Below are 11,900 nucleotides of genomic sequence, written 5' to 3'. Positions count from 1 at the left end.
GATAGATAGATAGATAGATAGATAGATAGATAGATAGATGATAGATAGATAGATAGATAGATAGATAGATAGATAGATAGATAGATAGATAGATTTAAATGATAGACATGCTAAGTAGACAAAATAATATACTTTTATTAGTAAGTAGTAAAAACAACATGGTCCTTGCATAAAAACAGATATATAAACCAATCAATATAAGACACTGAGAGAGACAAGACATAATGAAATTACATCTCTGTATTATATTTTCCACCTAAAAGAACTAAAAATGGATTAAACCTAAGACCTGGTATTTTAAAATTCTTAAAACAGGGGCAGATGAAAAATATTTGAACAAAAGTTGAGGGAAAAGCCATATAGCATTGGATTTATGATGGTGTTTTAGACTTAGTACCAAAATCATAGACAAATAGATAAGTGAGACTATAGCCAACCATAAACTTCCTGTACAGTCAAGGAAGCACTTGATCAAATCAAAGGGGACATATCAAATGAGAGAAAATGTTTGCAAGCCATATACTGATAAGGAGTTAAAATGTGAAGACAGTGAAGAACTCACACAATACAATAGGGAAAACTAGTATGCTTAAAATAACATACAATTACCCTGAATTATAATTTTCAAAATAAGAAATTCAAATGGCTAACAAGTATTTGTACTCAGTTTTACTAATCATTCATGAAATAACAAACTAAAACCACAATGGTGTGCCATCTTGTGGCCATGCTTATTATAATAAGCTCAAACGTTTTGATTGAGTTACCAAAAAACTTTATACATTTCTTAGTGAAATGGAAACTGATTACAGTCATTATACATAACAAAATAAAGATTCCTCAAAAAACAGAATTCTGAGATTCTGATAGCTGACCTGCCAAATCTATTAATGAAGGTAGTATGGACGTAGGCAATGTGTTAGGGCACTGGCACATTACACTTGTTCAGTGCATGAGAGTGGGAAGCACAACTACTTAGTTTATATATCCTAAAAAAAAATCTAGCCAAGCCACCCTGAAATTATTCTTGTGCCAGAACTGAATGCTCAGGGTCTGCCAACCATGAACTTGTCTTCACCTTGATTAGTTACACTAGTACCTAGTAGCTACCACTCTAGCTGAACTCCGTAAGCCATTGTTTCTGTCATTTCTCACCTTTACTCCCTTCCGGGGCACTCGCTCATAGTTCTGCTCCACCTTCTTCCTGGCCTCTATGTAGAGACTGTGCCCACCAGGAACAGAGAAAACTCCACTTGAGACACTCTTCCTCAGGGACTCTGAAAGCTTGTCCAGCTCAGCCTGGCAGTGACTGACAGATGCTGCTTCATTCTGTTGCATGAAAACTTCCTTCCTTTCTTCTATGACAGCCTGCAGGGTAATAGGGGAAGGAAGAACAAAGCTGTTACAAGTAAGGTGTGATGGTTTGAAAACAAAATGGCCATAGGGAGTGGCACTAATAGGAGGTGTGACTTGTTGGAATAGGTATGGCATTGTTAGAGGAAGTATATCACTACGGAAGTGGGCTTTGGGGTCTCTGGCGCTCAAGCCACGCCCAATATCACAGTTCACTTCCTGTTTCCTGTAGATCAAGATGTAGAACCCTCTGCTATTTTTCCAGGACCATGTCTTCCTGCATGCTACCATGCTTCACACCATGATGATAATGAACTAAACCTCTGAAACTGTAGGGAACCCTCAATTAAATGCTTTCCTTTATGAGAGCTGCTGTGATCACAGTCTCTCTTCTCAGCAACACAAACCCTAAGAGAGAAGGTCCTACTGTGATTTTCTGAATGAACCAATGAGACAGCCCCAGAGTGGACAGGGAAAGGAGGAGGGTCAGGAATCCCAACCTAGTTAATTCTGTGTATTAATTTCTAGAAAGTCCGTCAGCTTCCTTGGGTTCATACCCATCAGCTGTTAAATCTAGTTGGAAAACATAGACTATTTCCTCTGAAAATGGAGGTTGGTGTAGCTGAAAACCAATTCTTCAGAGCTGAGAGAACTGTACTCGTAGGAGAGTTTTGAACCATCATGAATTCTTTCAGTGATAACTTGAGTGTTGGTATGCTAGAACATGTGTGTTTCGTTTCTTTACGTGTTTGTTTGTACTCATAAGTGATAATCCTAATTAATTTCCTCAATATGTACTAAAAGATTTTTGTCCTTCCAGGTTCAATGTCAGAGAAATGGAAGACCAGAAACTCTCAGGGATGCTGCTTTTGGTCTGATAGGTCATGGTAACCCCCTGAGAATTGTTTTTTTGGCGCCAATGCCTTCATCACCCTGGGCTGGTGACTGTGCTGGATAGTAATCCTATGGTGACATTATATTACATAACAGAAGGAGATCTAGCCACCCAAGCCCTTCAGAATGTAAGTTTTGACTTTTGCGGCTAGAAAAGAAATCAGAACAACTAGGAAAATAAAATGCAGTGATTCCTTGTGTTTTGCTAAGGGGAAAAGCTTTTCCCAGACCTATAGATCAGTGTTAAATCAATCAGACAGCACATTTTCTGTTTTCAGTGCATCAAACAGAGACCCACATACTCTTGCTTCACCTCTCTTTTGAACTTTGAGATAATAAAATGCATGCTGTTTCCAGGTATTAAGTACATAATATCTTGTTTCATAGCAATAAAAATAATAAAATGTTATTGCTTCAAGAAAGGGAAAAGTCTAATGCAAAGAGTTAAGTTTTCCATAAAAATTTCAATGATAAAGATTCAGACCTTGAGATTTAAAAAAGTGGAGTCTAAGGGTTGTATCAGAAGGGCAAGGATCAGGCAAGCTAAGTGCTAGGATGTGTTACCACCAGTCTCCTCTGGAACTCTTGCTCTTCGTCCTTGAAGGAGTGCTCCATGAAAAGAGCAATGGCTTCCTTCTCACAGTCTGCATGTACATCCAGAAGCTCTTGGAGAGTGTCTGTTGGGAGCTGCAGCTGCTGGGCCATCTGCTCACTGTAATGGTCAGCTGCCTTCTGCACAGCTGCCGAGTTCTCACGCTGAGCCAGGGTCATCACCGCATTCTCCAAGCAAGGCACAGTCCCACTATTGATGGCATCCAAGTAGGTCTTCACCAGAGTCCCCAGTCCTAAGAAAAATATCGTTAAGAACTGGTACATTCTCACTAACTGTTATTTATAAGTTTTAGGCCTAATGTTATCAAAAGCAGTAAAATTCTATTCAACACGACTTTCTCTTCTTTTCTAACGTCTTCCATATCTTTCGTTCTCTTTTCATGGCCTCTCAGAATCAATAGTTATTTAATAAAACTGACTTCTTCCTTTGCAGTTTCCAAATTTAATGCACTAAAAATAATCACTGATTCTAACTAAGAGGTTTCAAGACTTTTTTGGAGGGAAAAAATACGGTACCAAATAATTAAAAGAAAAGTATGTTAGAATAAGAAAGCAAATTTCATCTTTTGTGAGATCAAGTTGCAAATGAAAATTCAAGTCCCTTCAGGAAAAAAAATGTCAAAAGTTTGAAGAGAGAATACAGAACATGAAACCAATATAAACCCATTTGAGCAGAGGCAAAACATGGTTACACAGGCAGAATGTCTATGGCTCTTAGAATGTTTAAACTTGTTTCTCTAATTGAATGGGACCCTTGACCTGCTGTGTTCCGACCAGTGTCAGCCCAAAAGTAATCTGTATAGTCAAACTGAGCCACTCTTCCAGGGGGACTCCAAGTCATCTTGCAGATTTCTGTCCACTCATCTGGACATCTTTATGGTATTACCTGTGTAACACGAGCTAGGCTTCAATAAACACTCATATTCAGAAAGTTCAAGTATGAGACTCATATGTGTGATCTGAACATTTGTTTCCTCCATATTCCTTTATATAAGCATACAAAAGTTTCAAGACCACAAAAGAATCATCACTTCATTGAATATTCTAAGCCACAGGGACGTGCCTGCTACAAAAGAAACTCACGGTTTCCTGTGACAGTAATCCCGCCTCTCAGCGTCTTGGTCTTTGCATTGGTGAAGATGTAGGAACAGAACTTTTTTGATTCCACCTGGAAATTCCATTCCAGTTCGTTTTCTGGAACTTTTTCAATTTGAGATAGTAAACTTTTGTCCCTTGTAGGCCGGTCAAAGACAAAGCACCTCCGTACTGGAAAGAAATATCTGATACATTCTCTAGTCGTGTTGGAGTTTTGAACTTTGGGATTGTTTCCTGTAAGAGAGGGGGGCACTCAGTGATGGGGCACCTGGAAGGTAAGATGATTAAAGACTTTCCAAGAATGTTTTCCAGGCTGCAGCTCCAGGCCATCTGAATGACTGTGCCAACAGCTCTAAAGTAATGAGTGCATTTGGAGACCTCACTACTTTGTCATTACATTGGACTTGACATTATTTTATCGGGAACCTCGATGAGATAAATTAGCTATTTAACATCAATATTTGTCTAAATAATAGATAAATGAATAAAATATCGATTTTAGGTACTTATCTGTCCCACTGAACATAATCCATGTAATGAATTTGTAATGTTAACATGCCACCATATTGCATAAGGCAAGAAGGTGAAATTTCAGTGAATAATGGAGTATTGCACATTAGTGAAGACATACATTTTCTTCCCCCACCTTCATGCACTAAAAGAAATCCACAACAAGGTATAACTATTTGAGCTAGTAAAACATTCAAGTGAGAAAGATTTTTTTAAAGTATTGTCAGTAGATTTCCCTGTAATTTTAAGGTTTTTATTCACTTATTTATTTGATGAACCAGTTTTTCTCAAAATAGGCTATGAAAAACAATTATATTAACAAATAAATAAGGCTCAGGAAGTAGTCGCCTTGACCGTAATCCTTATCTATTTTTGTTTCTGTTTTTCATTGTAATACTAAAAGTATTTAATATGATATATTCTACGATAAAGTAAGTTTAAATCTTAACTCTGAATATTTTTAAGTAATAATGATTGCCAAAATTATGGCTATGTGCCAATTGTCATGACCATTAACAAGGGTTTCAGTGCAGTCTAAAGTAGAGATGTCAAGTGCTGAGCAGCATTTAGTGAATTCTACGTCCTGCAGTGATACCTGGAATCAGCTTCAGGGCATTCTCCAGGTACTCATCCGCTGTGATGACACGTCCATCTAACTTCAGCTCCAGAGTGAAATCCCGAACAGTCCAAACAAAGTCCGGGAAGAAGCTCACAAACTCACTGGAGTCCTTTACTTCATCCTCTCTGGGGCTGGCCTTTGCCCGGATTAGCTGTGTTAATTCAGTCACATAACTGGATTGTAGCTAAGGATATGAAACAAAATACCTCCTAGATATCATATCGAATCAGTTATTAAAACTATTCCCCTTAGTCCTGTGTCCACTCAAAACCAAGACTTTTTGACTTGGATAAGAAAACAAGAAGTAAGATGCCTTCCTCCTATAGTTAAGGGAACATGTTAGTTTGGTCCCTGAAAGGATACTGCAGCTGCTCCAGGGCCTGGTGGTTGATGGTGCTCATGCTGTTGTAGACAAAGGTGCTGCTTAAAAGCACAGCCAAGGCAAAGATCCATGAGTCATTCTTAGGGTCACCCTAGAGGACACATGAGGACATGGGTAATTAAAAGTATAATATTCATTCATTCATCCAAACGTTCCTTCATACTTTCAGATATATTATTAGTGGATCTGAGAGAAATAACAAAATTTGAACACAATTCTACATCCAATCCTCATTGCTCACACTTACACTGACCCCTTTCAATGTATAGCTTGCTTAGCTAAGTTACCTGACAGAGGTAGGATATAAGTCAGCGGTAGGAAGCTGAACAGTCTTGCACAAGGTTCTGGATTTGGTTCCCAGAACTGACTGGTAAAATGACAAAATATTCAAGGCATATAAAACATTTCCTAGATGTCTGGAACACAGTAGGTAATGATAAGTAGGCAGTTACGCCTTGATGAGTTTTGTCACAATTATAGACACAAATCTTATTCAGTTAAGTACAATTTGTCACTGTGCTTCTGACAAAATGAAGAGATACATTTGGTAGCTATCCGTTTCCATATAGTTGCCTTCTAGAAGATGAATTACTGCAATAGCAAAAAAATATGCCAACATATACATACAACCACAGTAACACTGTCTGCCAGAAAGAGAGTCAAAATTATTAATAACAAAACAGCATAGAAAAGCACATAGAGAGGATAAGTTAATCTGAGAATTTAGAGCAAGAAATCATTACATCCGGTAAGATTCTTCCTTACCTTTTCTATATCACCAAGACCCTCTGTGTCCAGAAGGACCAGGGTATGGGTTGGCTTGGTGGGGTGAGGCACACACCACATCCAGATTCCCTTGGTTTCAGATTGCACGGTGGAACCCAAGGAAAAGCCTGAAAGGAAGAGGAACAAACAGAAAAGGTCAGAGCAGGAAGACCAAGGTAGTTGAATGCTGAGAATACTTAGCAAGCAGCAAGGAAAAGCCTTGTTTTTACTTCAGCAAAGACTGTGAATTCAGTCCATAAATAATACTTTCCCAAGAAATACTTGAGCCTTCTACTTACCCCATACTTCCAACTCCTCAAAATGGATTGTGTTAAAGGATTAGTTTAGACTCTATTAATTCTAGTATTTATATATGAGTTTAAAAAATTTTGTGTCCTCTTACTTCTGGTAGAGTCCAAGCACTGAAACATAGGAGCCAATGGCCACCTAGCACTGAAACCCAGGAGCCACCTAGCAGGCATTGCCTCCACTTGCTTGCACTCTCACGAGGCACAGTGCACACAAGACTTATTTCTCACCTTGGTCACACTTCCTTTCATAGAGTTCCATTCAATGTTTCTCATGCCACATGTTGACACTCATTTTCACCTGCTTCTTCGGAGTGAGGAGCTATTAATTCCTACCTGGTCATTCATATTGCCACTTGTCAAGTGCTTGCTCACACCTGTTAGCTCCCTTTGTCCTCCCTGCATCACTGTGAACAGTACCGCCATTCCATATCCTTCAATTACCTCGCGAATGCATGGTATAGTTTAGATGTGGAATATCAACCAAAGGCCCATGTGTTCAAGGCTTGCTCCACAGAAATGATTAGTTGTGTAAAAACTAGAGGTGAGGCCAAGTAGGCGGTCTTTGAATTATTAGGGGTGTGCCTTTAAAAGAGAGTGTAGAACACTGTCTCTTAAGTATTGCTGTTAGGTTTTTTTGCCTGTTTAATCTTTATTTTTATTATTTAATCAAAATTTCCACCTTATCCCCTCCCCCCATTTCCCTCCCGCTCCCCCCATCGCCCTTCCCCTCCCTCTCCAGTCCAAAGAGCAGTCGGGGTTCCCTGCCCTGTGGGAAGTCCAAGGTCCTCCCCCCTCCATCCAGGACTAGGTTTTCTTCACGCCAAGCTTGAAACCAATAGAGCAGCATGGCTCTGTCACATGCTTCCTGCTAAAGATCACTGCCTTCCCCCACCAAACCCAAAAGCATTGTGGACAGTTATCCAGGAAGTGAATCCTCCAGCAATGTCAGCCGAAGCAAACCTTTGTCTTTGTCATTAATTTTTTTCATACTTCGGTCATCATGGTGACAACTGACTGGCATCATAGGCTATCATGCCAGGCCCCTGATGGGAATAATAGCTTTGGGCTCTGGTTTTGTTTGGTTTGGTTTTGATGCCTCTTCCTCCCTTAGTTTATTCATCTGTTGAGCTCTGTGGCTATTGCCTCATCAATGTGGAATAATCTCAGGGACAGAGAGGAGCCAAGTGACACCTTGTTCTTTATTTTCAAAAGTTTAAACCCACTGTTTAAACTTCTCAAAACCAGTGGACAGGGGGCTGTATCCGTTGCTCCCAGACTTTGCCCATTTGTCATACACAACATTTTCTTCCTTCAACCACAAAGAGAAACAAATGACATATAATTCATAGTATGCCAAGGTTCAGCATAGCCACACTGTGATCTCCACAGGACAAATGTTAAGGTCTGCCTTTCTACAGACTTCTGGACCTGACTTCTGTTGAATCACATGGGGAGAGACTGCTGCTTGAGCAACTGTTGTAAACATGGTAAATGTGATAGGAGACCATTTTTCTCAGTCATGTGGATGAAGTATTTTAAAGTGAGTCACCCACAGAGACATAGAGTGACATGAACCTGTTTCTGGACCTTGGTTGGGAACTTAACTCCTTCTTTACTACTGTAACATTGAAAAGTCCAAATATAATTCAGAGGTCTAATGGCAAATTATCTTAGCTACCAACGTTATCTTGAGTAGAAAATGAAAGCAATACTGTTGAAACTTCCCAGTCTAACACCCGTGTCTTAGGGCTCTCAAATGCAAATCACTCAAAAGTTCATAAAGTTATTCAATCCAGAAAAAGAAAAATACCTCCCCCAATTGATGGTCAAGAGTTCCTCTACTAGAAAGATAAAGACAAATGGGTTGTGTGGGAGGCAGAAGGACGGAAATGAGAAAGGGTTGAAAGGGGAGGAAAGTTGAAGGACAGGAGGAGAAGGGGAAGCAGGTGACCAGAGGGAAGATAGGAGGTAAGAAAGAAGGAAGGAAAGGGGATGAGAGAGGAGGAACCCTGGGAGATGCATCCAGATGGAAAAGTTTTGCAGTCAAGTTTAATCAGAAAAGGTACTGAATCATTGATGCATAAACTAAGAAACATATTAGGAAGAATGTTGCCTGTGGGCTTTTTAAAAAATGAAAACATCAAACAGAATCATGAGAAGAAAGAAGAGACAACTTAGTAGGGAAAACAGCATCCTTTACAAACTAGGAAATAAAGGTCAAGATGCTCAACATAATTTTAGTAGGTTAAGTAGCATACAACAGTGCAGTGCATAGGTCAGAACAATTAAAGATGTATTTTATGTTCCCGACATTAGGGGACATGTGTGGAATGCTAGGAATAGCACCAGTGTTCATCAACAACAAATGGATAGATGGTATGGTATCCCCAGACAACCACATGCAATGAAGTGGTAGAAATAAACTGGGCATATGTATGACAATTACAGGACACTCAGTGTCTTCTTCTGACCTGTGGATATGCACAGTGTGCACATACCTGTAACCACACAAGCTCATCTACTCCCCTACACACAAAGAAAGAAAGAATGAACATATTCTCTGTAACTGAAAGTATCAAGGAGCTGCAGAGAGTATGTGAGAGAGCATGATTTGTGTTCATGTGGTTAGTAGAGTTTTATTTCCAATATCTAATATTTGATCTGGATTGATCATTAACTCCATTGTCAATAATTCATAAAAAAAAATTTTCTATGATAATGAAGCCAGTCTCAGGAAGGCAATCGTGTTCCCTGTGATTTCAGCAGATACCGCAAGTCTGTGTAAAGAGGACAGGAAAGGGGAAGGGGAAGGGGAACTGTATTAGGGATGAAGGAGACTGGTGGGCGGGAGAGAGAGGAGGGAGAAAAGGAAAGATTACTGGGGGAGATCTGCTGAAACATACACCCATGCATGAAAATGTCTGTATGTAGCACATTACAGCAAAATAACAAACAAAGTTTGAAAAATAAAAAAAAAAAAAGGAAAGAAAGAAAAAAGGAAAAACAGCAAAGCCAAACCCCAGAGACTGGATACAGCTCAGTTAGGATTTTGGCTATATAAGAACCCTACTACACATCCTTCTTCATTCCATCTCATTTGTTCGCTTGTTTGTTTTTATAGAACAGGTGAAGCAATATTCACACTTGAAATGTTCTTGTAGCTTGAGCAAAGACACAGGAGGAAGAATGAGGGCTCTTGACAGAGTTCAGCTGTTGGTCGGGTCAGAGTAGAGGGTCAAGAGGAATTTTAAGGTGGATCTTTTGATAAAGTTGGGGAACAATCACTATACAGAAGAATGTGATCTTTTCCCATAGTTTATAAATTATAAGTTTGATGATAAGAATAGGGAATTTTCATCCATGAGAGGGACTGAACTCTTCCTTGATGAGCTTAGAAAAGTGTGCTCTACCACCTACCGCTGGTCCAAGGAAATGGTCTCCAAGCATCAGAAGGACACTCACCATGGTTCTGTCCTGCAAGACGGTTCATGAGGTAGGACTTCCCTGTACGGTATAAGCCAACAATGGCCACCACCACCAGAGGCTGAGATATCTTCTCAAGAATCCTTATAGCCTCCGGGTTTACCATCAGCTCTTCTTTCCAGTTTTGCACCAGACAAATGGGTGTCTCCATGGTCCACTGAGATGCCCCGGCACCCTGTAACTGAGAGCAATCACTCCTTGAGATTCATGGTCTAAAGGTCATTGTCATTATTCACGGCAGATGCATCAGCTTTTGTTTGTGCACCACATATATCAACTTCTGTGTGTTTCTATAGGGAAAAAAATGAGCTTAGCATTTCAAAGCCTGTTACAGTACTTAAAATACAGTATCTTACGATTCTTTCTCGAACTATGCAAAGAATTGCTTTGTTTTTTAAAGAATAAAATGAGAAAAACAAAAGACTGATGTATGAGACCCGAATGCACTCAGGTTTTGTAGAAAGTGGAGCAAAATGCACATAAAAAACTTGCAAACTGGCATTCTAAAAGAATTTGAAGTCTCAGTATGTGAAATTTACTGAGTACTGGCCATGTGTTGGACACTGTCTTGGGTGACTAATATCAAGGAGTAAACAAAATGCAAGCAAATTCCTGCCTTGGTGGCTCTCTACTCAAATGTGAGAGATAATTGCAGAGTATACGCGTGCGCGGACACACACACACACACACACACACACCTACCTTAGAAGAAAATGAGTAGCTAATGAGGTAGGGACTTTGGAAGCCGGCTTTAGATATATGTAAACTGGAACCGACTCCACCAAAATAAAATGAAGCCTCTTGGTGACATCTTTGAGGATAGACGTCTACCTTCAGGAAAGCATTGAGGGCACTAGGAAGGAACTTGGGAGAAGCTATCCCACCAAAGAGCCACTGCAGGACTGTCGGGGTTGACTCCTGGATCCCAGACAGTGCAGTGCTTCCTTTCCAAGTTCCCTCCAACAAGAATGAGACATAATATTCTCAGTCTCCCAAACCAAGAGTTCTGAGAAAAGCAGCGCATGCACCTTTGGGACGCCAGGGGGCGCTCTGCACCGGGCGACACACCGCGGAGTCGCTTATGTGGTCTACCCCAGAGTAGAGTGCTTCCTGGGAATTTCTCCCAGAGGTTGTTGAGTGAAAGGCTCAGGAAGACTTACCAGCTCTGGCGCGACAGCAGGGACCAATCCTCAACTGACTAGGCTCCTTAGAGGGTTGTCTTCCTGTTTCAGGCTCCTTGGCACAGCCACTCTTAGAAGCAGCAAAATAACAGCCACCCAAACGGAAGCTGAGTCAAAGAGAAATGAAATCGAAACCATGGTCCTTTCCTGATGAATCAGTAGCTGAGGAACTAAACAAGATAACGAGAGTTTGCAAACTGAGCTGAGCTGAGCAGAGCCAGAGAAATTTCCCAGATTCCTCTGGACTTTCTGAAGTTACCGCGATCTCACAGGCTGAGCATTGCTCTGTCCACTCCACAGCACGTAAATCAGATAAAATTAACCCAGAAGTGATAGTTCACACCTGCAAGCCTGGCAGGTGTGCCTGGGCAAGAGAGTGAGTTCCAGACCCTGTCTCAAAGAAACAAAGCAAAACCAAAATCAGATAAAATTATGCATGTGCCACACAGCTGACCCATGCAACCCTTGGCACAACTCAGGTTACACCCTGAGTGCTTAAGAAATAAATAAGCTTCAGGAACCTAGTAGAAACTCCATGCATTGTCTCACAAACGTGTATGTGGACCAGCTAGCACATAAGAAAGACTCAGTGATTCAGTAGGTGGGGCTCCCAGAGACAGATTCAGGCTTTCTTGGAGAGAAAAACAATTTCAGTTAGTGCTATACTTGAAAAATGGCAGTGAGGTGGGGTGGGG

The 11,900-nt window shown here is 40.5% G+C and overlaps 1 protein-coding gene across 1 annotated transcript in view; it reads right to left on the bottom strand.

Annotated features, from left to right (window-relative positions):
* Nucleotides 1-10,175, bottom strand: part of LOC101986388 (guanylate-binding protein 4-like) — a 15,705-nt gene extending 5,530 nt beyond the window's left edge. Inside the window, exons 1-7 of the mRNA XM_026784137.1 lie at nt 10,004-10,175; nt 6,231-6,358; nt 5,447-5,556; nt 5,060-5,256; nt 3,943-4,188; nt 2,812-3,092; nt 1,156-1,368 (exon numbers count right to left, since the gene is read on the bottom strand). Of these exons, the coding sequence (XP_026639938.1) occupies nt 1,156-1,368; nt 2,812-3,092; nt 3,943-4,188; nt 5,060-5,256; nt 5,447-5,556; nt 6,231-6,358; nt 10,004-10,175 (1,347 nt within the window). The remainder of the gene's footprint in view (nt 1-1,155; nt 1,369-2,811; nt 3,093-3,942; nt 4,189-5,059; nt 5,257-5,446; nt 5,557-6,230; nt 6,359-10,003) is intronic.
* Nucleotides 10,176-11,900: the final 1,725 nt, after the last annotated feature.

The sequence above is a fragment of the Microtus ochrogaster genome, chromosome 21 (genome assembly GCF_000317375.1).
Source record: "Microtus ochrogaster isolate Prairie Vole_2 chromosome 21, MicOch1.0, whole genome shotgun sequence".
In the NCBI taxonomy this organism is placed as follows: domain Eukaryota; kingdom Metazoa; phylum Chordata; class Mammalia; order Rodentia; family Cricetidae; genus Microtus; species Microtus ochrogaster.
This window is presented reverse-complemented; position numbering and strand designations above follow the sequence as displayed.